The sequence below is a fragment of the Symphalangus syndactylus genome, chromosome X (assembly GCF_028878055.3).
Source record: "Symphalangus syndactylus isolate Jambi chromosome X, NHGRI_mSymSyn1-v2.1_pri, whole genome shotgun sequence".
In the NCBI taxonomy this organism is placed as follows: domain Eukaryota; kingdom Metazoa; phylum Chordata; class Mammalia; order Primates; family Hylobatidae; genus Symphalangus; species Symphalangus syndactylus.
In genome coordinates, this window is record NC_072447.2 from 78,853,241 (window position 1) to 78,880,649 (window position 27,409).

General features: G+C 50.5%; 1 protein-coding gene across 8 annotated transcripts; it reads left to right on the plus strand.

Moving 5' to 3' along the window:
- The first annotated feature begins 3,582 nt into the window (after positions 1 to 3,582).
- On the plus strand, positions 3,583 to 27,200 carry MED12 (mediator complex subunit 12). Of its 8 annotated transcripts, none has more exons than XM_055267721.2 (46): positions 3,605 to 3,905; positions 4,425 to 4,529; positions 4,738 to 4,929; positions 5,066 to 5,222; positions 6,020 to 6,201; positions 6,375 to 6,485; positions 6,607 to 6,861; positions 7,246 to 7,392; positions 7,554 to 7,653; positions 7,769 to 7,905; positions 8,125 to 8,256; positions 8,624 to 8,750; positions 9,186 to 9,415; positions 9,790 to 9,870; positions 10,001 to 10,171; positions 10,376 to 10,520; positions 10,688 to 10,738; positions 11,061 to 11,179; positions 11,366 to 11,509; positions 11,977 to 12,140; positions 12,344 to 12,475; positions 12,898 to 13,125; positions 13,301 to 13,445; positions 13,603 to 13,723; positions 14,119 to 14,220; positions 14,321 to 14,434; positions 14,686 to 14,861; positions 15,041 to 15,220; positions 16,546 to 16,617; positions 17,069 to 17,202; positions 17,373 to 17,534; positions 17,823 to 17,934; positions 18,101 to 18,190; positions 19,020 to 19,129; positions 19,376 to 19,511; positions 19,755 to 19,916; positions 20,935 to 21,309; positions 21,518 to 21,668; positions 21,826 to 22,031; positions 22,197 to 22,274; positions 22,365 to 22,419; positions 22,495 to 22,582; positions 25,280 to 25,499; positions 25,877 to 26,020; positions 26,633 to 26,714; positions 26,925 to 27,200. In XM_055267721.2, exons 1-46 carry the CDS (start codon positions 3,807 to 3,809, stop codon positions 26,966 to 26,968), a joined length of 6,468 nt encoding a protein of 2,155 aa, XP_055123696.1. In that variant the 5' UTR covers positions 3,605 to 3,806; the 3' UTR covers positions 26,969 to 27,200. The 8 variants fall into 8 exon arrangements, with proteins under 8 accessions (XP_055123698.1, XP_055123695.1, XP_055123699.1 ...); XM_063635363.1 differs by having other exon boundaries at positions 25,880 to 26,020; XM_055267722.2 differs by having other exon boundaries at positions 21,826 to 22,022.
- The last annotated feature ends 209 nt before the right edge of the window (positions 27,201 to 27,409 follow it).

Here is a 27,409-nt window from a genome sequence, read left to right on the forward strand (position 1 = left end):
TGCCCAAATCCAGAACACGGACTACACCAAATGCTGACAAGGATGTGGAGCAACAGGAACAATTCTCATTTGTTGCTGGTGGAAATGCAAAAATGGTACAGCCACTTGGGAAGACAGTTTGGCAGTTTCCTATAAAACTAAACATACTCTTTCAGCAATCATGTTCCTTGGTATTAACAAAGGAGTGGAAGACTTGTGTTCACATAAAAACCTGCAGACAGATGTTTATAGCAGTTTCATTCATAATTGCCCAAACTTGGAAGCAATGAAGGTGTCTTTCAGTAGGTTTATGGATAAACTGTGGTACATCCTGAAAGTGAAATATTATTCGGTGCAAAAAGAAATGAGCTATTAAGGCCGCGAAGAGACATGGGAGAAAACTTAAATATATATGACTAAGTGAAAGAAGCCATGCAGAAAAGGCCACCTACTATAGGATTACAACTATATGACATTCTGGAAAGGGTGAAACTATGGAGACAGTAAAAAGATCAGCGGTTGCCAGGGGTTGTCGGAGAGGGAAGGATGAATAGGTGGAGCAGAAAAAGTTTTCAGGTCGGTGAAAATATTCTGTAAGATACTACAATGGTGGATACATGTTATTCTTTTGTCCAAACTCTCAAACTGTATAAGATAACATCAAGAGTGAACTCTGACGTAAACCATGAACTTTGGGTAATGATGTTCAAGGTAGGTCCATCAACTGTAACGAATATACCATTCTGGTGGGTTTGTTGTTGTTGTTTTGTTTTGTTTTGTTTTGAGACAGAGTTTCACTCTGTTGCCCAGGCTGAAGTGCAGTGGGGTCATCATGGCTTACTGCAGCGTCCACCTCCTGAGATCGAGTGATTCTCTCCCCTCGGCCTCCAGAGTGGCTGGGACTACAGGCGCCTGTCCCTAAACCCCGCTAATTTTTTATTTTGTTTTTGGAGAAATAGAGGTTCCACCATGTTCCCCAGGCTGGTCTAGAACTCCTGGGTTCAAGCAATCCACCCATCTCGGCCTCCCAAAGTGCTGGGATTACAGGCATGAGCCACCATGCCTGGCCCACTCTGGTGGGGGATGTCAACGGGGGAGGTTATCCATGTGTGAGGGCAGACAGTATATGGGAATTCTCCATACCTTCCTCTCAATTTTGCTGTGAATCTAAAACTGCCCTAAAAAATTCTTTTATGCCGGGTGCTGTGGCTCACGCCTGTAATCCCAGCACTTTTGGAGGCCGAGGTGGGTGGATCGCTAGAGACCAGGAGTTTGAGACCAGCCTAGGCAACATAGCAAAACCCTGTTTCCACACACACACACACACACACACACACACACACACAAAAGCAAAAATTAACCAAGTGTGGTGGCCAGCGCCTGTGGTCCTAGATACTTGGGAGGCTGAGGTGGGAGTTTCGCTTGAGCCCAGGAGGTGGAGGTTGCAGTGAAGTGAGATTGCACCACTGCACTCTAGCCTGGGCCACTGAGTGAGACCCTGTCAAAAAAAAAAAAAAGAAAGAAAGAAAAGAAAAATTATCCTTTAAAAATATCCTTCAGGTTGGTGGCTCACGCCTGTAATCCCAACACTTTGAGAGGTGGAGGCAGGTGGATCACCTGAGGTCGGGAGTTCGAGACCAGCCTGACCAACATGGAGAAACCCCATCTCTACTAAAAATACAACAACAAAAAAATATTTAGCTGGGCATGGTGGTGCATGCCTGTAATCCCAGCTACTCGGGAGGCTGAGGCAGGAGAATCGCTTGAACCAGGGAGGCAGAGGTTGCAGTAAGCCGAGATCATGCCATTGCACTCCAGCCTGGGCAACAAGAGCGAAACTCAGTCTCAAAATAAATAAATAAATAAATAAATAAATAAATAAATAAATAAATAAAATATCGTTCAGGCTGAGCGTCGTGGCTCACGCCTGTAATCCCAGCACTTTGGGAGGCCGAGGTGGGCGGATCACTTGAGGTCACGAGTTTGACACCAGCCTGGCCAACATGGAGAAACCCCGTCTCTACTAAAAATACAGAAATTAGCTAGGCGTGATGGCACGAGCCTGTAATCCCAGCTACTGGGGAGGCTGAGGCAGGAGAATCACTTGAACCTGGGAGGCGGAGGTTGCAGTGAACCAAGATCACGCCACTGCACTCCAGCCTGGGCAACAAGAGTGAGACTCCATCTCAAAACAATAAATAAAATAAAAAATAAAATAAACAAAAATAAAAATATCCTTCAGAGTTAGTTCAAATGTTACCTCAGCCTCCCGAGCAGCTGGCATTACAGGCGCCTGCCACCACACCAGCTAATTTTTGTATTTTTAGTAGAGATGGGATTTCACCACGTTGGCCAGGCTGGCCTTGAACTCCTGACCTCAGGTGATTCGCCCGCCTTGGCCTCCCAAAGTGCTGGGATTACAGACGTGAGCCACCGCTCCCCACCTTGAATTACTTTTTCTTTCCGTTGTGATTCAATAGCATTTTGTTATTTTTGTTACTGGTGTTATTTTTGTTTATTGTTATTTGTTACTTTTGTTATAGCGCACTGGCTGTCTTTTCTCTAAAAGGCAATACAAGGCCAGCACAGCGGCGCACGCCTGTAGTCCGGGCTACTGGGAGGCTGAGGCGGGAGGATCGCTGGAGTCCAGGAGGTTGATGCTGCAAGTGAGCCGTGATCGCGCCACTGCACTCCAGCCTAGGCGACAGAGGGAGAACCTGCCTCAGAATAAATAAACAAATAGCAATACGACAATAGGATATTGGCTCTGGAATTGAGCATCTTAGTGCCAGCTCTGTTACTCACTAGCTGTATAATATTGGGTAAGTGAATTTTCACACTTTGAAAACCAGCTTCCTCATCCGCAAAATCGAGCCAATAATAATCCCTAACTCATGAGGCTGTGAGCAGATTAAAGGAGATAGTGTCTGAAAAGCATCTGACACAGTAGGTGCCTCTTTAGCTAGACCAAGGGTTCTTAACCTGGAGTTCATGGATCCTTAGGGGATACATGGATGAACTTCAGGGGATCTAAGAATCTAAAGTAACATTTTGCATGTCAATATATGCATATTATTATTATTATTATTTCTGGGAAGAAGGTCCATAGCTTTCATCAGCACCTTTAAGGGTTTGTGAATCAAAAACGTTAGTCTGCGGTACCCTTGGGCAGAAAAAACAAACAAGAAAAGGTTAGACAACTCGATGGTAGACCTTGAGGGATTAGAGCCAGCCTTTCAGGGTTTAATAGGTTCTTTCTCATGCATACATAGTTTCTAATGTTCACAATAGCCCCTTGAAGGAGGTGTTAGCGCACCTATTTTTCAGATGCCGGAACTAAGAAACGAACTGATCTGTAATAGACGGAGTTCCTAACCAATGCAAATATTATTGAAGACTTTTCTAGGCCAAAACCGAGCTAGGCTCTGGGAACCGAATTCCACTCAGAACTCAGCATCACAGAGGCCTCCCTCTTCCCTGGTTTGCATCCCCAGCTCACTCTGCGCCTCCGGAACGTTTCATAGATTTTCGCTGAGTGAAATCGACTTGCCGCCGCCACCGCCGAAAAACTCCCGGGGCACAGAGCTCCGCCCCCACCGGGCCAGGCCCCACCCCCTCTGCGGTCGGTATTGTCCGATGGTTCCCGGCGTCCCTCGGCTTCCCTCGGTAGTTTCCGGCAATGGTCGAGAGTTTCTAACGTGCCCCCTTGTTGTCTCTCGGCCGCCGTCCTCTCAACCACCGCCCCCCTTTTCGGCTCCCTCTCCCCCTTCCCATTCCTCCAGTCAGCCTGGCCCTGCTGGCGCCTCCGGCGCTACGGGCTGGGCAAGATGGCGGCCTTCGGGATCTTGAGCTACGAACACCGGCCGCTGAAGCGGCCGCGGCTGGGGCCTCCCGATGTTTACCCTCAGGACCCCAAACAGAAGGAGGTGCGTTCGAAAATCGGGGCTCTGGAGGGGCCGGGGGCACGCGGTCAGCCTAGGAGGAGGCATTGACGGCTGGGAATGGGGGGCGGGGCGGTTCGGTGAGAGCAAAAGTCCCGAAAGGGGGAAGAGTAAAGTGGGCTGGCGTGGGAGGGCAGGACGGGGGGCGGTGGAGGGTTCCAAGGTACGAATAGTGGGTGGTGTAGGGGCCGCACCAGAGGCGCCCTCCTCCACACACACCTCAGAAAGTTGTCTGAGACAGCTTGGTGGGGTACGGCTGCTCTGCTGTTCGCAAGAGAAGAGTGATGTTTGAGGGCGCGCTGGGTGGCTGGGAATCCTATTGACCGTGGTGGTGAGGGTGGGGTCCAAGTGAATGTAAGGGCTCAGCTTTAAGTAACGATCTGTTCTACACGGAACCCTCCTCCTGCCCTTTCACCTTGTTCCTTCTTTTCTCCTGCCCTACTCTCCCACCCCTTCCCCCTTCCCCTAAGGAAAAAACAACTAAACGCCGCTTTCCTGCCTCAGGATGAACTGACGGCCTTGAATGTAAAACAAGGTTTCAATAACCAGCCTGCTGTCTCTGGGGATGAACATGGCAGTGCCAAGAACGTCAGCTTCAATCCTGCCAAGGTGAGACAACTCTGCCAGGCTGAAGGAAAGGGCTGGAAGAATCTGAGAAGGAGCAAAGGCCCTGGGTTGGGAAGACTTATAGGGACAACCTAAGTGGCTGAGTTTGGCTTCATGACCTAATGCTATCTCATTGGCATTTGCCCAGCAAAAGGCAGGACCACCTGTCTGCCCCTTCTTCCCACCCTGAGGTACAGTTTTCTTCCCTCAGATCAGTTCCAACTTCAGCAGCATTATTGCAGAGAAATTACGTTGTAATACCCTCCCTGACACTGGTCGCAGGAAGCCCCAAGTGAACCAGAAGGACAACTTCTGGCTGGTGACTGCACGATCCCAGAGTGCCATTAACACTTGGTTCACTGACTTGGCTGGCACCAAGCCACTCACGCAACTAGCCAAAAAGGTAAGGTACTGTTTCCTGTCCTTCAGGCCAAGGAGGGAGCATGGGGTACCAAGTACCCTCCTATTCCCATATTAAGCTACATGGGTGTCAGCTCATGGGGATAATAGAGAGCTCACTATTTGCAATGTCCATCCAGGTCCCCATTTTCAGTAAGAAGGAAGAAGTGTTTGGGTACTTAGCCAAATACACAGTGCCTGTGATGCGGGCTGCCTGGCTCATTAAGATGACCTGTGCCTACTATGCAGCAATCTCTGAGACCAAGGTTAAGAAGAGACATGTTGACCCTTTCATGGGTGAGTAACTCCTAACACCAGGTGTACTGCTGATGGCTTCAAGGAGTGATAGAGACACCCTTGGAACCATCCTTCTTCTTAATCTAGATTCCTTGTTTCTGCTTGTTTCTTGCATTTGCTTGATCAGTAAACACTAAGAAATTTGAGTGTCTACTGTGCGCATATACTGGGCTACAAAGACGTCCAGTGCATAATCTCTGCCCCTAGAATACTAGTCATCTAACAGGGCTGCTAAGGTGTATGTACAAATAACATAATTAAATATAGAAAGTGGTGAATGTCAAGCTAGGAGCAGAAGGTTCTTTGAGTGGACAAAAGATTACTTTCTTATGGGGATACCTGGAAAGGCTTTAGGAAGGTGGGATTTGACTAGAGACTAAAAGGATGAACTGAACTTACAAATATGGTGATTAGGGGTGGGGGTAAGGTATTCTAAGTAGAAGGATTTTTTTTTTTTTTTGAGACAGAGTCTTGCTCTGTCACCCAGGCTAGAGTACAGTGGCAGGATCTTGGCTTACTGCAACCTCCACCTCCCGAGTTAATGTGATTCTCCTGTCTCAGCCTCCAGAGTAGCTGGGATTATAGGCGCCCACCACCGCACCCGGCTAATTTTTGTATTTTTACTAGAGATGGGGTTTCACCATCTTGGCCAGGCTGGTCTCGAACTCCTGACCTCGTGATCCACCCGCCTCAGCGGGTGCTGGGATTACAGGTGTGAGCCACCGCACCCGGCCAGTAGAAGGATATTCTAAGCAGAAAGATAGTATCAAATAGCCCTTTTTCCTTCTTTCCTCCAGAATGGACTCAGATCATCACCAAGTACTTGTGGGAGCAGTTACAGAAGATGGCTGAATACTACCGGCCAGGGCCTGCAGGAAGTGGGGGCTGTGGTTCCACGATAGGGCCCTTGCCCCATGATGTAGAGGTGGCAATCCGGCAGTGGGATTACACTGAGAAGCTGGCCATGTTCATGTTTCAGGTAGGGAGTAGGGCATGCTGTGTGGGGCATTGGGTTGAGCCTGAACTTGTACTCTGCCAGTAGAGAACAGAATCTGCCTGCCACCTTGCCCCAGTTGTGGTTCTCTTCATCTTTTCATTTACTTTATCTGCTTCATCTCTAATAGTCCCCTCTTCCCTCCCCGGTACCCATAGGATGGAATGCTGGACAGACATGAGTTCCTGACCTGGGTGCTTGAGTGTTTTGAGAAGATCCGCCCTGGAGAGGATGAATTGCTTAAACTGCTGCTGCCCCTGCTTCTCCGAGTAAGGCTTGGAATTTTGGTGGTGGGGCAGGGGAAGTCTAAGAAGGATTTGAGGAAGAATAAAACGTTAGAGCAGGGTCCCCTGGAGAGAACTAGGGGCTCTGATGGTCGTGTCTTCACAGTACTCTGGGGAATTTGTTCAGTCTGCGTACCTGTCCCGCCGGCTTGCCTACTTCTGTACACGGAGACTGGCCCTGCAGCTGGATGGTGTGAGCAGTCACTCATCTCATGTTATATCTGCTCAGTCAACAAGCACGCTACCCACCACCCCGGCTCCTCAGCCCCCAACTAGCAGCACACCCTCGACTCCCTTTAGTGACCTGCTTATGTGCCCTCAGCACCGGCCCCTGGTTTTTGGCCTCAGCTGTATCCTACAGGTAGGTACTAGGCGGGCCCAAGGAAACACTGAGAGATAGCCTGAGAAGAATCAGGTGCCCATCCCAGAAAATAGGGGTAATTCCAAATTGGATGTGGGAGTAGGTGCTGAGTACTTGCTTGGAGGTTGTTGTTTCTTGGTAATGGGGTATTAGTCCCCTTTGGGGGTTTTGACCAGCCTGTCTCTCCCTTCCAAGGCTAAATAGTGGGCCCAAAGCCTTTTAGGAAAGTGAGTGAAGGGAGGGGATCAGGGGTGGAGTGATGCCTGTCTTGGGGACCCAGTCAGAATAACTTTGGATCTGGAATCTACGGGTTGGGTCTTAGAATGGGATTCCAGAGGGGTAACCATGGTGAATGAGTTGGACTTAGCTGTTTCTATCTGGCAGACCATCCTCCTGTGCTGTCCTAGTGCCTTGGTTTGGCACTACTCACTAACTGATAGCAGAATTAAGACCGGCTCACCACTTGACCACTTGCCTATTGCCCCGTCCAACCTGCCCATGCCAGAGGGTAACAGTGCCTTCACTCAGCAGGTATGTCTGACGACTAGCCTGGCACTCTCAGATTGGGCTATGAGGCTAAATTACTCTTTCAGAAGTAGTGATTTGGAGTCTGGTACTATTCTTCTAGCCTGGGGCTCTGGCCTTTTATATGCCTTGGTACGTCCTTATAGCCTTCCTTTTTAACATTGCAGGTCCGTGCAAAGTTGCGGGAGATCGAGCAGCAGATCAAGGAGCGGGGACAGGCAGTTGAAGTTCGCTGGTCTTTCGATAAATGCCAGGAAGCTACTGCTGGTATGTGTCAGAGAACAGATAATAGGAAGTATGTTTGAGGAAAGGATGGGGATAGTAAGGACATGTAGATCTGAGAGCCAGAATGCACCGGGCCTTTACCACTTTTCCTCCTTAGGCTTCACCATTGGACGGGTACTTCATACTTTGGAAGTGCTGGACAGCCATAGTTTTGAGCGCTCTGACTTCAGCAACTCTCTTGACTCCCTTTGTAACCGAATCTTTGGATTGGGGCCTAGCAAGGATGGGCATGAGGTAAGCGAGAAGGGGAATAGAAGGAGCAAAAAACATTGCAAGAGCAATAATATGTCTGAGGGGAAGTCATGGTGAGGAATTGAAAGCAGAGCATATCTGCAGAAATGATCTTACTGGGCCCAGGATGTTTTATGATAGAGCCCAGTCTTTAGGAAATTGGAACTCATTTCTTTGTCCCCGCCCCTACCTTACTCCTCCTTCTCTTCCTTTGGTCTCCAGATCTCCTCAGATGATGATGCTGTGGTGTCATTGCTATGTGAATGGGCTGTCAGCTGCAAGCGTTCTGGTCGGCATCGTGCTATGGTGGTAGCCAAGCTCCTGGAGAAGAGACAGGCGGAGATTGAGGCTGAGGTTAGAGGGCAGAGATAAGAGAACAAGATTGGCCAATGGGAAGGAATTTACTGGGGTTGGAGACCGAGAGATGGAGGTGGTGGAGGGACCAGAGTTGAAGGTGTGAGAACAGAGTAAAGAAGCAGAAGAGAACCTAAAGGCAAAGCTACAGATGTGAGGCGAAAGTAGAGAAGAGTGGATTGTTGTAAGAGTTAGAGATAACATCAAGGCTTCAGTTGGGAGGTGGTAAAGAACATGGAGGTCAGCAGGGGAATGAAAGTGAAAAGCATGGGGTAGAGGTCAAGCAGGTGGTAGTTTAAGGCCTACACATTGAGGAGTGAAGAAGCAGGTAAAAGTCAGTTCTACAATTTGTTCTGTCATCTTGCAGCGTTGTGGAGAATCAGAAGCCGCAGATGAGAAGGGTTCCATAGCCTCTGGCTCCCTTTCTGCTCCCAGTGCTCCCATTTTCCAGGATGTCCTCCTGCAGTTTCTGGATACACAGGCTCCCATGCTGAGTACGGACCCTACCGCTCTCTAGTTACCTCTGCCTAGACGCAGTTGCCCGCCACTGCCATCAGAAAGCATAATTAACAGCCCTCTGATCCATGTTTCTTTCCTGGGCTCTATGCAGAATGACTTACATATTGTTCTAGTGATCCTTTTTAACTGATCATCTTACAGTTAAACAGAGTAGAGAAATACAGAGAAGGATAAAAACAAGAGCTTGTGATTGAAGCATTTTCACTGCATAAATTGCAACAAAGATGTTACATTCCTTTCTGAGATGGTGTGTGGGGCAGCATGTGGGGTAACCAATCACACTTTGTCCCTCAACAATTTCTGGGATTTCTATTTGATCACTCTTATTATTGCCTTAGATGTGTCCCTCTCTCTTTTGGCCCACCTTTTTGTGTTCTCCTAACTCATGTTTCCTCATTCCCTTCCTCCAGCGGACCCTCGAAGTGAGAGTGAGCGGGTGGAATTCTTTAACTTAGTACTGCTGTTCTGTGAACTGATTCGACATGATGTTTTCTCCCACAACATGTATACTTGCACTCTCATCTCCCGAGGGGACCTTGCCTTTGGAGCCCCTGGTCCCCGGCCTCCCTCTCCCTTTGATGATCCTGCCGATGACCCAGAGCACAAGGAGGCTGAAGGCAGCAGCAGCAGCAAGCTCGAAGTGAGTGGGCTTTTCCTTGCCGTAGATCGTTTCTTCTGACGTTTCCATCTTCATGGCTCCCAGAGGCCTCTAAGAGCCTCTTTTGCCTGGCGCAGGGGGGTAGTATTTTCTTAGCACTTGGTGATTGACCAAGCACTCTCACATCAATTGTTTCATTGGTTCCTCCCATCAGCCTTGTGAGGTACTCTTATCCCCATTTTCAAGCTGAAGAAAACAGAGGCCTATACTGGTTAAGTGATTGGATGAGGCTTGACTCCAGATCCTGTGCTTTCCCCAGTCTGGTCTTCTCTCTCCAGTTCCCCCGTGAAGTTTTCTATATGGTGGGAGCCGCTCCCTAGGGCTAAAGCAACTTCGCTTATGTTCTATGCCCTCAGGATCCAGGGCTCTCAGAATCTATGGACATTGACCCTAGTTCCAGTGTGCTCTTTGAGGACATGGAGAAGCCTGATTTCTCAGTAAGTTCAATCCTGAGCGTGGCAGAATCTGGCTCCTTGGATCTTCCCATTATGCCTGCTTTTGGCATTTCTTTATGCCCCCCATCCCCTTTCCTTCTTCTCACGTTCTGCTTTCTCACCTTTCTCTCAGTTGTTCTCCCCTACTATGCCCTGTGAGGGGAAGGGCAGTCCATCCCCTGAGAAGCCAGATGTCGAGAAGGAGGTGAAGCCCCCACCCAAGGAGAAGATTGAAGGGACCCTTGGGGTTCTTTACGACCAGCCACGACACGTGCAGTATGCCACCCATTTTCCCATCCCCCAGGTACTGTTCCTCAACACCTTGTGATGATCTGTTTTGAACCCAGATTGCCGTCCAAGGAATTTGCTGAGGGGTTGGAGCTGTCCTGAGGATGTGGGTTGGGAAAGGGAAGGGCTTTAGCATGTGGATGCTGAGGGGTGTGGAGCATGCTTTCAAGAGGAGGGAAGGAGATCAGTGCTGGAGTCTGATGGTGCTGCTGGGATGCAGGAGGAGTCATGCAGCCATGAGTGCAACCAGCGGTTGGTCGTACTGTTTGGGGTGGGAAAGCAGCGAGATGATGCCCGCCATGCCATCAAGAAAATCACCAAGGATATCCTGAAGGTTCTGAACCGCAAGGGGACAGCAGAAACTGGTGGGTTTGAGGCTCCTTAAACAGATCTCCCCCAAAGAGTGCCCTAGTCAGTCTTCCCTTCCCCAGTATAGGGAACTCCCCAGTCATGTCCCAATGTCCTGTCTCTTGGAGTCTCCTGAGAGCTCTAGTCCTTTTGAAACTTCCCCCCTCATTCCCCCCCTCTACAGACCAGCTTGCTCCTATTGTGCCTCTGAATCCTGGAGACCTGACATTCTTAGGTACCTCACAGTAAGCCCCATACTGCCCTCCCTCCCTCTCCCTTCCCTCCCTGAACCTAGCACCTCCCTGTACATATTCCTTTAAGGTCCACATAGTCTGTGGTCCTCTAAACCTTTGCTTCACTGTCCCCTTCCCTTCATTCCTCTCCCGTCCCTTCCTTGACCCTCCCTTCCCTGTTTCCCTCTTCCTTCCTTCCCTCCCTCCCTCCTTCCCTCTCTCCCTCCCTCCCTCCCATAGCCTTCTCTCCATACCCCACTCCCCACCCCTAGTCAACTAGTTATCTTCCCTGTCTTGACTGGTCCCTTTCAACTGTCCCCTCAGGTGGGGAGGATGGGCAGAAGCGGCGACGCAACCGGCCTGAAGCCTTCCCCACTGCTGAAGATATCTTTGCTAAGTTCCAGCACCTTTCACATTATGACCAACACCAGGTCACGGCTCAGGTGTGGGCCTAAGCCCAGCCCCTTTCCCACATTCTGGCCTCCTGTCCTGTTTTCCTTTTCTTCCCTATCTTCTCCCCGCTAGGCAGGCTAAGCCTCCTGGTCTCATCCCCTTCCAGTGTCATCCTTTCCTCCTTCCCTGGTTCTTTCCTCTCTCCACTCCTGTCTCACTCCCACTGCCCTTATCAGGTCTCCCGGAATGTTCTGGAGCAGATCACGAGCTTTGCCCTTGGCATGTCATACCACTTGCCTCTGGTGCAGCATGTGCAGTTCATCTTCGACCTCATGGAATATTCACTCAGCATCAGTGGCCTCATCGACTTTGCCATTCAGGTGGGGAAGTTGGGGAGATGAGGGTGGAGGAAGGAGTTCATGCCATATAGGGGCTATGGAGGGTCATAAGGACAGGGGTAGAGGCTCCAGCCAGTTTCCCAGGCTATTTGAAGGGGCAGAAAGACTAGCACGGGGGGAGTGGAACATGAGCTAAGACTGCAGGAATAGAGACTTAAGTGCTCCCTGGGGAGGCCAAGAGGCAGATTAGAGCATTGGGCACAGACCATCCTTCCACTGTGCAGTTCATAGAACTGTATCCTGGACACTGGTTAGAGGTGTTGTTGATAGAATAAACTATCAATAGAGGTGTTGATAGACTGTGGCATAGGGTAACGAGCCCTTCTATCCTGAGGTGGCTCCAGCAGGAAGGGGCTCAGGCCCAGCCTTGCCAGCGTCCCCACAGGAAGGTGGATTCTATGTAACACGAGGGGCCTCTTTGCATTTCTCACCCCCGTTTACTCTGCTAGCTGCTGAATGAACTGAGTGTAGTTGAGGCTGAGCTGCTTCTCAAATCCTCGGATCTGGTGGGCAGCTACACTACTAGCCTGTGCCTGTGCATCGTGGCTGTCCTGCGGCACTATCATGCCTGCCTCATCCTCAACCAGGACCAGATGGCACAGGTCTTTGAGGGGTAAGCAGAGCTTCGGAGTAACCGAAACAAAGCTCTGGTGAATGCCGGTGGAAGTGGCCTGGGAAGAGCATGCACTTCCTCACACTCTGGGGAAGTGCCTGCTGCTCAGGTGGGAAAGGAATGGTATTTCCCAGAGGCTTGAATCTGTTTGGAGGAGCCCGCATACCATCCGCTGACCCTCCCAACCTTGCCTCTTAATGCAGGCTGTGTGGCGTCGTGAAGCATGGGATGAACCGGTCCGATGGCTCCTCTGCAGAGCGCTGTATCCTTGCTTATCTCTATGATCTGTACACCTCCTGTAGCCATTTAAAGAACAAATTTGGGGAGCTCTTCAGGTAAGAGAGGTGGAAGGTAAGGGGTAGTGAGTGGGACCTACTCCCTTCTTCCCATGACCACCCAACTCAGGAGGAGAGGATGGCCCAGGACCCTGCTGCCTGTCTAGGGTCATTTGTGGACTGTGTCCTCCACATACTGTTGTGTTATCAAGAGTGGGCCCTCTTCCTCAGCAGGCTTGACCCCCGCCTATATCTGTGGGGCCCACCCTCTTCCCCCTCTTCCCCACTGCCTTCAGAGGCCCCAGTTCCTTATTCCCATGTGGTTCCTTTCCTGCCCAGTCTGTTTTGTCCCATCTCCCTTTTCTTGTCCCAAGATCCTTCATCCCTCACTTTCTCCTTTTTTTCTTTTCTCCCCTTTCCTGACCATCCCTCGACCTCAGCAGACCTTCAACACTACTATCTCCTTTCCTCCATCCCTGCAGCGACTTTTGCTCAAAGGTGAAGAACACCATCTACTGCAACGTGGAGCCATCGGAATCAAATATGCGCTGGGCACCTGAGTTCATGATTGACACTCTAGAGAACCCTGCAGCTCACACCTTCACCTACACGGGGCTAGGCAAGAGTCTTAGTGAGAACCCTGCTAACCGCTACAGCTTTGTCTGCAATGCCCTTATGCACGTCTGTGTGGGGCACCATGATCCCGATAGGTATGGGGTGTACTGAGTGAGGAAGGGCACCATGCCCCCATCTGAGATAGGGAGGGCTGAGGTACCCGGGAGGTACTACAACGTTGATTATTTACTGGGGCAGAGATGAGAAGTTAATGGGTCTGAGGTTTTGTGGAGCAAGGTTTTTCTTGAGGGCATTTGTACTTTTCCCTAGGGTGAATGACATCGCAATCCTGTGTGCAGAGCTGACCGGCTATTGCAAGTCACTGAGTGCAGAATGGCTAGGAGTGCTTAAGGCCTTGTGCTGCTCCTCTAACAATGGCACTTGTGGTTTCAACGATCTCCTCTGCAATGTTGATGTGAGACTTGGGGTGGGGTTTTGCTAGTGGGGCAGTGACCAGGGCAGAGGGCTGGTCGTGATCCTCTGACCAGGGACAGAGTTCCATAGAGTGGAGGCACACCGCTTTGAGTAGGCCTCCACACTGAGTCGTGGTGTCTGTCTGTTTTTTCCTCCAGGTCAGTGACCTGTCTTTTCATGACTCGCTGGCCACTTTTGTTGCCATCCTCATCGCTCGGCAGTGTTTGCTCCTGGAAGATCTGATTCGCTGTGCTGCCATCCCTTCACTCCTTAATGCTGGTGAACTACCAATCTGTAACCCCTAGCATTTCTAGACCTCAAATTTCAATACACACTGGACGGCCATCCTCTCAGTGTTCACTGTGGGAGACCTTGCTGCGGCTCCCTGGCCTTCCCCAGAAGGCCAGTCCTTTGGTATGCTGAAGGCTAGAAGGAACCTGTTTTTTAGCCCTGGATTTGCAGCCCTGACCTTTCCAATTTCTGACCCTTCAACTGCATAACAGTTCTCTGCTCTACCTCGCTTTCAATATTATCTTGCTTTTTCTCCTTTCACTTTACCTCATCTTCTCTCCCATGCCCCTGCCATACACTTGCATGCATGCAGGCACGCACACACATAAACCCACATACAGTTCAGCTTCATCCCTCCCAGATCTATTTTGTCTTCCTTTTAGCTTGTAGTGAACAGGACTCTGAGCCAGGGGCCCGGCTTACCTGCCGCATCCTCCTTCACCTTTTCAAGACACCGCAGCTCAATCCTTGCCAGTCTGATGGAAGTAAGTGACCCTGATCTGAACCAGCCAACAGTAGAAAGTGTGGTTCCCCTGCCTCCGTGGATTCTACTTTTGCTTCCCCTGACTTCATCGCCTTCCCCAGACAAGCCTACAGTAGGAATCCGCTCCTCCTGTGACCGCCACCTGCTGGCTGCCTCCCAGAACCGCATCGTGGATGGAGCTGTGTTTGCTGTTCTCAAGGCTGTGTTTGTACTTGGTACGGGGGTAGGAAGGGAGTGGTGCCAGAAGTGTGTATAGGGTGGAGTGCCAGCTAAACTACAAGGGGCAGTCTTTCTCCCTTCTGAAGGTGGTCTCTCTGACCTTTGGGGAGGAGGGGAGGGAAAGAAGTATATTTCTGTCCCATAGGGCAGGATTTGGGGTGTTTCTGCCTCTGTGGGCCCAGGGTGGGTCTCCACACAGTGTTCCAATCTCACTCTGCCCTCCCTATCTCCCACCCGTGAACCACAGGGGATGCGGAACTGAAAGGTTCAGGCTTCACTGTGACAGGAGGAACAGAAGAACTTCCAGAGGAGGAGGGAGGAGGTGGCAGTGGTGGTCGGAGGCAGGGTGGCCGCAACATCTCTGTGGAGACAGCCAGTCTGGATGTCTATGCCAAGTACGTGCTGCGCAGCATCTGCCAACAGGTCAGTTTCACCTTCCTCCCACACCCCCTAAATGCCTCTGTGTAATATAGTTCTGTTTCCAGCCCGTGATCACACCACCTCCCTACTATGCATTGTGTTCCTTACCAACTCCAGCCCATCCCCCATATTCCTAACCCCCTCACTGGTTGTTCCCAGTCCCTGATTGTCAGCTTCCTCAGGAATGGGTAGGAGAACGTTGCCTTAAGTCTCTGTGTGAGGACAGCAATGACCTGCAAGACCCAGTGTTGAGTAGTGCCCAGGCGCAGCGCCTCATGCAGCTCATTTGCTACCCACATCGACTGCTGGACAATGAGGATGGGGAAAACCCCCAGCGGCAGCGCATAAAGCGCATTCTCCAGGTAGGCCAGGGCCGTGGGGGCCGTGGAGGAAGCAGTGGGCCCAATCTGGGGAGAAACAATAGGAACCTTGAGAAAAGGAGAGGGGGAGTTAAGTAGAGAGGAAGACAAACAAGGATATAGGGGAGGGGAGAGGTAGCGAGAGAAACAGCTCCAGCATGGGCTGAGGAGTAAGTCCAATATGGTCTAGACTCCAGTGTAAGAGTATTAGGTGAGGGCATAGCTATCTGGAGTGAATCTAGCTTATCCATGGGAAGCATAGCATCTGGGAGGCCTAGGTGTGGGCCGTGTATATTTGGCACTTTGGCCATGGCTCAGGAACTGAATAGTAGTAGCTACTACTTGCTGAGCATGTGCTTTGTGCCAGGTGCTGTGCTAGGCACTCTGCACACATTTCCTCATTTAATCTTTATGACCCTATGAAGTAGGTGAGCCTCCCTGTTTGACTGATGAGGAAACTGAGGCTTGAAGAGGTTAAGTAACTTGTCTAAGGTCACATAGCTGATAAGTTTAGAGTCAATATGTGAACCCAGACATGTCTGTGTACTTTCCACTTCACATTGCTTCACACCTTCAGATGACCAGAGAGTGGAAAAATAAAGCCGTTGAGGAAAAGCTAAAGGAATAAGGTCTCTTCAGCCCAGAAGAGATAGTGTTGAAGAGAGATTAGCTAACAGTAGCCTTTTGGTCTCTACAGGACTTTGAGAGATTGTCTTATAAAGGTCCTGTCAGGGACTTTGAGCAGCTGGTCTAAAACAAGAGAAGCAGGCTTCAACTTTAACATTGAGGGTTTCAAGGTTAAGCATTAAGCAGAACTTCCTGATACGAGGGGATGGGAAAGATGTGAAATCTTCCCTGAACTATTTTAAAAATTGGAAAGATTTTCAACTAGTTTGGACTATTTAAATGTAGTCTTTTTTTCTTTGAGACGGAGTCTCGCTCTTGTCGCCCAGGCTGGAGTACGGTGGTGCGATCTCGGCTCACTGCAACCTCTGCCTCCCAAGTTCAAATGATTCTCCTGCCTCAGCCTCCTGAGTAACTGGGATTACAGGCGCCCATCACCACGCCCAGCTAATTTTTGTATTTTTAGTAGAGACGGGGTTTTGCCATGTTGGCCAGGCTGGTCTCGAACTCCTGACCTCAGGTGATCCGCCTGCCTCAGCCTCCCTAAATGTAGTCTTTCTTAAAGATGGGGTCATAGAGGTCCCTTTCAGACCTCCAGGAGTCTGTGATTCAATGTTGCAGGAAATCAGGAATTGGCCTCAGATTGGTGGGTAGCTGGGGGTAACACGATGATGACTAGCCTGGGTGTGGGGCCTCTATCACAGAACTTGGACCAGTGGACCATGCGCCAGTCTTCCTTGGAGCTGCAGCTCATGATCAAGCAGACCCCTAACAATGTGAGTAGTGCCTGGACCCTCCCTTTCCTGTGCTCACGTTCAGCTCCATGTGTCGGGGAGGCGGTCCACCACAGAGGAACCTAGATCCTACCCTCGGGCTCTTGAGCTGAGAGATAAGAGGGGATGGGAAAGTGGTGAACAAGTGGAGCTGATGATAAGGGAAATGGGTTGAGAGTGTTGGAGCTCTGAGCTGTGGGGAAGCTTGGTGGTGGTGGTGGAGCCTCTTTCTCTGGCCATAGATGTAAGGAGGTATGTAAAGGAGAAGACAGTGAGGAATTGGAGAAATATGGAGGTACTAGAGGGCATGATTCCCAGCAGAGTTGGGTTCCTATCTCCCCATCAATCTCCGCCAGTGCTGTCCTTCTTCCTCATCTCCGATCTCTCCTACCATCTGCTTTCCTTCACTCTTAGCTACCTATTTTAGCACTTCTGTGCCTTTCATCCTCCCCAGGAGATGAACTCCCTCTTGGAGAACATCGCCAAGGCCACAATCGAGGTTTTCCAACAGTCAGCAGAGACAGGGTCATCTTCTGGAAGTACTGCAAGCAACATGCCCAGCAGCAGCAAGACCAAGCCTGTGCTCAGGTCGGATAGAAACATGTTAGGACCCATCCCCTTAGGAGTTTCTCTGCTGGTAGCGTGAGTGATGTCAGATGCGTGGAGATGCCAGCATGTCCATCAGGGAAAGCAGAGGATGGATTGTTCCAGCCTTGCCTGGCTCCCCTGTGACCCTATGTCCTCTGTCTGTTCTCCAGCTCTCTAGAGCGTTCTGGTGTATGGCTGGTGGCCCCCCTCATTGCTAAACTGCCCACCTCAGTCCAGGGACATGTGTTAAAGGCTGCTGGGGAGGAATTGGAGAAGGGTCAGCACCTGGGTTCCTCTTCACGCAAAGAACGTGATCGACAAAAGCAGAAGAGGTAAAGGGGCTTAGGGAGTGGACCAAGATTGAGGGGTAGAAAGGAGAAGAGGCAGGCCCGGGGAAGAGTAAAACTGGGGCCAAGGAGAAGCATCATAGGAAACTGGAAAATCAGAGGATAAGAGTGGGCATGGCTGAGCAAGAGGCTAGATCTTAAGAGAGTAGTCTGGAGAATGAGGTTGGAAGTTGACTCCCAACCCACAGTCTCCATTTTCTTCTCTTCTCTTCTCTTCTCTTCTCTTCTCTTCTCTTCTCTTCTCTTCTCTTCTCTTCTTTCTCTTGTCTCTAGCATGTCCCTGTTGAGCCAGCAGCCCTTCTTATCGCTGGTGCTAACATGTCTGAAAGGGCAGGATGAACAACGCGAGGGACTCCTTACCTCCCTCTACAGCCAGGTGCACCAGGTACAGATGTCTGGGCCATGGAGGTGGGCAGGAGGTCAGGGAAGGATGCACCTAAGGGGTTACTCTGTACTTGGAAACTTCAGAACTTTCTGATAAACATATTGGCTGCTGTGGGATGGAAACACGAAGATCCCTGAGCTGCATATTTTATTTGTTTCTATTCTAGATTGTGAATAATTGGCGAGATGACCAGTACTTAGATGATTGCAAACCAAAGCAGCTTATGCATGAGGCACTCAAACTGCGGCTCAACCTGGTGAGAAGGCCAGCTGGGGAGAAGAAGGAAGAGGGTAGGGCTGGAAATGCGGAGTGCAAAAGCCTCAGGTTGGGGAGAATAGGGGTAAGGATAGAGGCCCCAGGTTATTCTGAGTCTTGAAGGGTTTTTTTTTTTTGGAGTCGGAGTCTCGTTCTATCACCCAAGCTGGAGTGCAGTGGCGCCATCTCAGCTCACTGCAACCTCCACCTCCTGGGTTCAAGGGATTCTTGTGCCTCAACCTCCTGAGTAGCTGGGATTACAGGCATGCACCACCACACCTGGCTAATTTTTGTATTTTTCATAGAGATGGGGTTTGACCATGCTGGCCAGGCTGGTCTTGAACTCCTGACCTCAAATGATCTGTCTGTCTCGACCTCCCAAAGTGCTGGGATTACCGGCATGAGCCACCTTGCCCAGCCTGAGTCTTGAAGTATTAACCGTGTTCTCTGAAAGGATGCAGGGACTGAAAGTGGTTAAGGGGGCTGGATCACTGTGGTCATGGTCCAATAGGTTATGTACCCTGGATCCTTGCAGGGCCTCTGCCTCAGTATCCTAGATTCTGACTGGGCCCTAGAAGCACTGGAAACCCATTGTGGAATGTTGAATGGAATCCTGGAAATCATTCTGTCCAACTCCCATCACTTTCTAAGTATGGAAACAGAGGCCCAGAGATGTCAAGAATTCCCTCATTGTCTTGAGATCATGTAGCAAATCATAGGCTCAACTCAAGCATGAACTCAGGCGTCCCAACTCAGATTGGCACTAAGCTTTCCTTAAACTCTGGCCTTTGTCCCTGAGCCATCTGACTGACTTGTTGTGGCCCTGGCAGGTGGGGGGCATGTTTGACACGGTGCAGCGCAGCACCCAGCAGACCACGGAGTGGGCCATGCTCCTCCTGGAGATCATCATCAGCGGCACTGTCGACATGCAGTCCAACAAGTAAAGCATCCCCACCCGCTCCCTGCAGTTTCATACCCAAGAAGCTCCCCCTACTCCCATGCCAGGTGCACCCACTGAGACTGGTGTGGCTGTTACTGTGGACTCCGTGGCCCTGGGCTCCCCATACAGTTTTGGTGCCCTTGGGATGACATATTAAGCACCTCTCCCTGCTTGTGTCCTCTGCTGAGGCCTTTTTCTATCTTCACCTCTTTCTTCTCTGGTTTTCTCTCTGGCTCCCTGTCTCAGTGAGCTCTTCACTACTGTCTTGGACATGCTGAGCGTGCTCATCAATGGGACATTGGCTGCAGACATGTCTAGCATCTCGCAAGGCAGCATGGAGGAAAACAAGCGTGCATACATGAACCTGGCGAAGAAGTTGCAGGTAAGCAGAGGAGGCAGGGGCAAGGTTTGTGGGTACTGGAATCTGCTGTCCAGCCTCAAGAACTTGCTTCTGGCTGGAGCCATCTACCTTTCCTTCTCACGTCTGTCTTTTCTTTGTTACTCATGCCGTGAGCATTTACTGAGTGGGAGTCTTCTCTGTGCCAGGTTCTGTGCTATCCCCTGAGACTTCCCATCCCTGTTTTCTGTATCTCTGAACTCTTGTCCCATCTTCCTGTGCCTGCAGAAGGAGTTGGGGGAGCGCCAGTCAGACAGTCTGGAAAAGGTTCGCCAGCTGCTGCCACTGCCCAAGCAGACCCGAGATGTCATCACGTGTGAGCCACAGGGCTCCCTTATCGATACCAAGGGCAACAAGATTGCTGGCTTCGATTCCATCTTCAAGAAGGAGGCATGTTCCATTGTCTGCCCATGTCCCTTGCCTTTTTTCCCCTTTGGGCAAGAACTTTCCCTGCATCAGCTTTGTAGCTCCAACAGACTCATCAGATTCAGGAGCCCATCAGTCTCTGCCGGTGAACACCATCTCTGGGGTTTTGAGCAAACCACTTAACTTTCCTTACATTTCATCTCCATCTTTGGAGTCCCACCCTCTTTCCTTCACCCTGCCCTCACCTTTTAACATACCACCCATTTTTCAATACCCTACCCTCCTCTTTCCTCTGCTCCACCTGCCCCATGTCCTACCCCACCCATCTATCTGGCCGACAGCCCATATCTCTTTTATTTCTGTGTTTCTCTCCCTACACCCACCCATCTCTGCACACTTTTATCTTTTCCCTCTCTGTCAGTTGCAGTATTTGTTGAGTAACCATAATTATTGTGTACAGTTTAAAACCCAAAGTCTAACTCCTTCATATATACATTCTCTTCATCTGTCTTCCTAGTCCATCTGTCTCTTTTCCCCCGTCTCTGTCTCTCTCCCTGTCTGACTCGTTTGCCTTTCTTTGTCTCTCCACCTTTTTGTCTCTCTCTTCCTGTTTCTCTCTCTCTCTGACTCTTTCTCTGCCTACCTAAAGGCAGAGTCTCTCCCTGCCTTCCTCTCTTTCTCTGCCTTCCTTTTTCTGTCTTCCTCTGAATGTCAATCCCTCTCCCTCCCCGCTCCCTCTCTGGCTTTCTCCCCGACCCCTTTCTCTCCCCACACGCCCCCCACCCCGTTTGTTCATCTCCTCTCCTGGTCCGGGCTGGCTTCATCTTGCGCCTCCACACCTCTCCCTGTCCCCCACCCTTCACTCTCTCTCTGCATAACTCTCTTCCGCATGTATATGTGTGTCCATGTCTGTCTGTCTGCTTCTTACCATCTCTCCTGAATCTACCTATGACTTTCTTTCTACCCACTCCTACAAATGCTTGCAGTCTCTCTTCTGTTTTCTAAGTCCCAACAGCTTATTGTTTTTCATTTTCTGGAGCAGGGTCTACAGGTTTCCACCAAACAGAAGATCTCGCCCTGGGATCTTTTTGAGGGGTTGAAGCCGTCAGCACCACTCTCTTGGGGCTGGTTTGGAACAGTCCGAGTGGACCGGCGAGTGGCTCGAGGAGAGGAGCAGCAGCGGTTGCTGCTCTACCACACACACCTGAGGCCCCGGCCCCGTGCCTATTACCTGGAGCCACTGCCACTGCCCCCAGAAGATGAGGAGCCCCCTGCTCCTACCCTGCTAGAGCCTGAGAAAAAGGCTCCAGAGCCCCCCAAAACTGACAAACCGGGGGCTGCTCCACCCAGTACTGAGGAACGCAAGAAGAAGTCCACCAAGGGCAAGAAACGCAGCCAGCCAGCTACCAAGACAGAGGTGAGCGCCTCCCCCGTGACAGTTCTCCCACAGCCTCTCACTTCATGACGCTCCAGTTTCTGGTTTGTGGGAGGGGTGGGGGTGCCATTAGAATCATAATAAAAATTAACCATATACGAATCCAGCTCCTCTTTACCTCATTCTCCCCCAGCTCCCCGACCCCATTCAGCTGCAACCCACTCACCCTCTTCCTCTGCCACTCACACAGGACTATGGAATGGGCCCGGGTCGGAGCGGCCCTTATGGTGTGACAGTGCCTCCGGACCTCCTGCACCACCCAAATCCTGGTTCCATAACCCACCTTAACTACAGGCAAGGCTCCATAGGCCTGTACACCCAGAACCAGCCACTACCTGCAGGTGAGTGCCAGCCACTAGGAATGCTGGAGGGACCTACCTGTACAATCCCCCTGCACAAAGGATGATGCCATTCCCCTGAGGAGCTATGGATGTGAAGGACACTGAGCAAGAGACAGAGGGATGAGGAGCCTAGAGGTCAGCCCACTCTCCTTTCCAGGTGGCCCTCGTGTGGACCCATACCGCCCTGTGCGCTTACCAATGCAGAAGCTGCCCACCCGACCGACTTACCCTGGAGTGCTGCCCACAACCATGACTGGCGTCATGGGCTTAGAACCCTCCTCTTATAAGACCTCCGTGTACCGGCAGCAGCAACCTGCGGTGCCCCAAGGACAGCGCCTTCGCCAACAGCTCCAGGCAAAGATAGTGAGAGGGGCAGTAGGGAGGGCTGTCAGGGAGAGGGGCTTTTGAGGGTCACAGGACTGAGGAGACACTTGGGATCTTCACAAGGACACTCAGGGTGGGAGACACAAGAGATGAGATGGCAACAAGCATTTCCTGAGTTTGAGTTGTTCTCTTTTCTCCCTGTAGCAGAGTCAGGGCATGCTGGGACAGTCATCTGTCCATCAGATGACTCCCAGCTCTTCCTACGGTTTGCAGACTTCCCAGGTAAGAGCGTGGGATTGTGAGACTAGGGGGATGAGGCAAGCTGATCTGCATACTCTCGGCCTTGATTCCCTCTCTCCTTCTTCCCTCCAGGGCTATACTCCTTATGTTTCTCATGTGGGATTGCAGCAACACACAGGCCCTGCAGGTACCATGGTGCCCCCCAGCTACTCCAGCCAGCCTTACCAGAGCACCCACCCTTCTACCAATCCTACTCTTGTAGATCCTACCCGCCACCTGCAACAGCGGCCCAGTGGCTATGTGCATCAGCAGGCCCCCACCTATGGACATGGACTGACCTCCACTCAAAGGTACCCAAAGTAGTGGTGAGCTAGGAAGAAATGCAGCGGTATAAGGGAGCAGTTGACTTGGGAAAGTCTGTGCCTGAAAGTGACGGGACTGGTCAGAACTTTCGGAGACATCAAGAATACTTATCTAGCCACATAGCCCATAACCACAGAAGTCTCCAGCTGGATGGGACCCTGGAGACCAATAGTTTCATGTCTACTTCCTTAACAGTTGTTTGAGGCCCAGAGAGGGGAAATTGTTTATCTGACTCAAGGAAAAATCTGAGCTGGGTGTGGTAGCTCACACTGGTAGTCCCAGCACTTGGGGGCCCAAGGTGGGAGAATCAGTTGAGTCCAGGATTTCGAGGCCAGCCTGGGCAACATAGGGAGATCCCATCTCTACAAAAAAAATTCATATTTTTTGGAAACAGAGTCTCACTCCATTTGCCCAGGCTGGAGTGTTGTGGCATGATCATGGCTCACTGCAGCCTCGACCTCTGAGGCTCAGGTGATCCTCCTACCTCATCCTCCCAAGTAGCTGGAACTACAGGCACACACCACCACACCCAGCTAATTTTTTGGATTCTTAGTTGAGATGGGGTTTCGCCATGTTGCCCAGGCTGGTCTTGAACTAAGCCACCACACCTGGCCAAAAAAAAAATTTGTTTTTAATTAGCCAGGCGTGGTGGTGCATGCCTGTAGTCCCAGCTACTCAGGAGGCTGAGGTGGGAGGATTGCTTGAGCCTGGGAGTTTGAGGCTGCAGTGAGCTGTAATCGCACAATGAGCTGAGATTGCGCCACTGCACTCCAGTGGTGACAGAGTGAGACCCTGTCTCAAAAAAAAAAAAGAAAAAGAAAAAGAAAAAAATATCTGGAGTTCATAGATGAACTACATAATAAGGAGTCATAAAGCCGGTACCGGCTTTGAATATCAGGTTGAATACCAGGATGGACTAATGAATGAATCCTCCCACCATAGTTAACGTTAGTCAAGCCTTAGTTGAGTCCTTGTAACCATGTATAGAGACTCTGAAGCTTAGGATTAAGAACACTGGGGAGTGGGCTAACTGCCCATTGTGTGGCCAGCACTATAGCAGGACTGGGTGAGGTGAAGAAAGATAGCAAAAAAAACCCCACGATACATAGTTCCTCACTACAAAGAATCTTTACTATAGCTGGGGAGATTAGACTTACAGAAGAATATTGAGAGAACACTCTGAGCAAAGATATAATCGGGTATGCAGTTGTATGCTATGAGGTAAAATGTGGATTGAGAAAAAGTACGGGGTAATGTCTGTGGGCCTGACTCATCAGAGAATGTTTCATGAAGGAGGTCAGACTTGAGTTGGCCTCTGAAGAATAGCTGTGATTGGGATTTATGGAGAAGAGGAAAAGATAGGGCGTTCCAGGTAGAGGATGTAACATGAACAAAGACATGGGGACCAGAATGAGGATGGTGCCTGGGAAGAAGGGCCTGGATGGAGTGTAAAATCTGTGCTGGGGAAGTCACTGGGGCTAGGCTAGGAGGGGGCAGGCTGAGAGATGGCCTTGAATGCTCAGCCGAAGAATTGAGACACAGTCCCAGAAAGGGCTCTTTTGATCAGAAGAGTGATAGGAGGAGTTGGGTATGTTGCAAGGTTCCTTGGAATGAATGGATAGGATGCGTACTGGAAGGTGCAAGAAGAAGACTTCAGGCCGGGCGCGGTGGCTCATGCCTGTAATCCCAGCACTTTGGGAGGCCCAGGTGGGCAGATCACCTAAGGTCAGGAGTTCGAGACCAGCCTGGTCAACATGGTGAAATCCCGTCTCTACTAAAAATACAAAAATTATCTGGGTGTGGTGGCATGTGCCTGTAATCCCAGCTACTCGGGAGGCTAAGGCAGGAGAATCACTTGAACCTGAGAGGTGGAGGTTGCAGTGAGCCGAGATCGCATCATTGCACTCCAGCCTGGGCAACAGAGTGAGACTCTGTCTCAAAAAAAAAAAGAAGACTTGAGACAGGGAACCTGGCCAGTAGACTCTTGCAGTGATATACACGTGTAGTAGAACAACTTGAAATGTTATTTGGGAACAACAGCAGCAACAGCAAAAAACCTCAGTGAGTGTTTATAGAATGCCTATCTTGTGCTAAGACTGATTTTTTCTTTTCTTTTCTTTTCTTTTCTTTTTTTTTTTTTTTTTTTGAGATGGAGTCTCACTCTGTCATCTAGGCTGGAGTGCAGTGGTGCAATCTTGGCTCACTGCAACTTCCACCTCCCAGGTTCAAGCAATTCTCCTGCCTCAGCCTCCCGAGTAGCTGGGATTACAGGCATCCACTACCACGCTCAGCTAATTTTTTTTGTATTTTTGCTAGAGATGGGGTTTCACCATGTTGCCGGGCTGGTCTGGAACTCCTGACCTCAAGTGATCCACCTGCCTTAGCCTCCCAAAGTGCTGGGATTACAGGTGTGAGCCACCACACCCAGCCTTATTTTTCATTTTTGTAAGAGAAAAATAGCTAATGCAGAATTGAAAAAATTCCCAACCATTAAGGTTATGAGACACTAAAATAGAGTATCATCTTATGCAACTTATTCCCCAGACTGGAAGTCTGGTTAGTGACACAAGGAATGAATGAAATAACCTGCTAATGTTTCTTTCAGGTCAGGGACCCAAGGTTTATACTGACCCCCTCTCCTCACCTCCCTCATGCCTTGATCTCTGACCCTCTTGTCTTTGGAGGTTTTCACACCAGACACTGCAGCAGACACCCATGATAAGTACCATGACTCCAATGAGTGCCCAGGGCGTCCAGGCAGGCGTCCGCTCAACAGCCATCCTACCTGAGCAGCAGCAGCAGCAGCAACAGCAACAGCAACAGCAGCAGCAGCAGCAACAGCAACAGCAGCAGCAGCAGCAGCAGTACCACATCCGGCAGCAGCAGCAGCAGCAGATCCTGCGGGTAAGGCACTGGGATTTCATCTGGGACCTGGGAGCCCGGGGAGGAAGAGAGGCACAAGTTCTTCCCACACAGTTACCGAGACTAAACAAGGCAGTGTACCAAAACACCTAGCAGAGCAGCTGGCCTCTAGTGGTGCTGTAGAAGTTAGTTTTCTACCCTCCCCCTTTTTGTTTTCTAGGGATCATAGTGGGAGAGAGTTGGACATTGTGTGCGGGGTACCCTAGATTTGGTTTCTTTCTGGGCAGCTGTCTAAAAAGGGAAGGCAGTAGACCCCCAAGCTCCCACCCTGCTTCCTCATCCCTTGCCCTCAGCCCTCTAGTTCTGAGTCTTAGCTTCCTCCCTCTGCTCCTTCTGAAGTATCTTTTATGTTCTTATAGCAGCAGCAGCAACAGCAGCAGCAGCAGCAGCAGCAGCAGCAGCAACAGCAACAACAGCAGCAGCAACAGCAACAACAGCAACACCAGCAGCAACAGCAGCAACAGGCGGCTCCTCCCCAACCTCAGCCCCAGTCCCAGCCCCAGGTAGCTGCTGGACTACAGCCCCAGGCTCAGGGACAGCTGCCCAGGTTGGGCACGCAGCCAGTGAACTGGGTTGGGGACAGTATGGAATAGGGTAGAGGTGGGAGGCAGGGCATGGCACCCTAAAAAGGAATTGGGCTTGCAGTGAGCCGAGATCGCGCCACTGCACTCCAGCCTGGGCGACAGAGCGAGACTCTGTCTCAAAAAAAAAAAAAAAAAAAAAAAAAAAAAAAAAAAAAGGAATTGGGAGGCCAGGCGCGGTGGCTCACGCCTGTAATCCCAGCATTTTGGGAGGCTGAGGCGGGTGGATCACTTGAGGTCAGGAGTTCGAGACCAGCCTGGCCAAGATGGTGAACCCTCATCTCTACTAAAAATACAAATAATAATAATAATAAAAAATAAGCCGGGCATGGTGGCAGGCGCCTGTAATCTCAGCTACTCGGGAGGCTGAGGCAGAGAATTGCTTGAACTCGGGAGGCAGACATTGCAGTGAGCCGAGATCGCACCACTGCACTCCAGCCTGGGGGACAAAAAAAAAAAAAAAACAGATTGGGAAAGGAGGTTGAAGAAGGAGAAAAGTTCGACTTCAGTCTTCCACTTCCTATTTCCACCCAGTTCCAGCGCCAGGGGCTTCAGCAGACCCAGCAGCAGCAACAGACAGCAGCTTTGGTCCGGCAACTTCAACAACAGCTCTCCAGTAAGCCTGCCTGCCTTCCCAAGGAGAACCCCATGGAATAAATTTAGGGGGCGGGGTGGGCCAAAGTAGCTGAAACGATGGCTTCAGGCCCAGGTTATGAGAGGAGGCATTCCATTCCATCCCCTTCCCTTGATACCTGAACAGCTTTCCTCGTGCATACCCATACCCCTGCCTGGTCTTCCATCCCTGATAATCTCTGGTTTTTCACAGATACCCAGCCACAGCCCAGTACCAACATATTTGGACGCTACTGAGCCACCTGGAGGAACTGCTTGTGCACTGGATGTAGCCCCACCCTTTCCTCTTAATTCCCAATCCCGTTCCTGGGCTAGCACCGGTAGTGGTTGGGGCCCTTCCCTCAGGCTCCATTTTTAATAAGTTTTTAGTATTTTTGTTAATGTGAGGCATTGAGCTGTTGGGTTTTGTATATTATTTATATAGAGACCCCAGAGCTGTTGCACCCAATACACAGAGCTTCTTTGCAAAGGGAGTGTTCGAGTTCTGCATGTCTGGGAAGGGTGGTCTCTTGGGAGAATGCAGGGGGCTGGACCAACAAGTCAGAGTCTTCATTCTATTCCGATCATCTCCCCCGTTTACCTTACACCCTAAATTTCTTTTTTTTTTTTTTTGAGACGGAGTCTTGCTCTGTCACCCAGGCTGGAGTGCAGTGGCGCCATCTCAGCTCACTGCAACCT

What these genes read in the sequence shown, in the direction of transcription:
- MED12 (XM_055267723.2), top strand. Translation starts at nt 3,807, where the DNA reads ATGGCGGCCTTCGGGATCTTGAGCTACGAACACCGGCCGCTGAAGCGG. An exon ending in ATCTCCTCTGCAATGTTGAT is followed by an intron (nt 13,446 to 13,602) that starts GTGAGACTTGGG and finishes TTTTTCCTCCAG; the next exon opens with GTCAGTGACCTGTCTTTTCA. An exon ending in AGCAGCAGCAGATCCTGCGG is followed by an intron (nt 25,500 to 25,876) that starts GTAAGGCACTGG and finishes ATGTTCTTATAG; the next exon opens with CAGCAGCAGCAACAGCAGCA.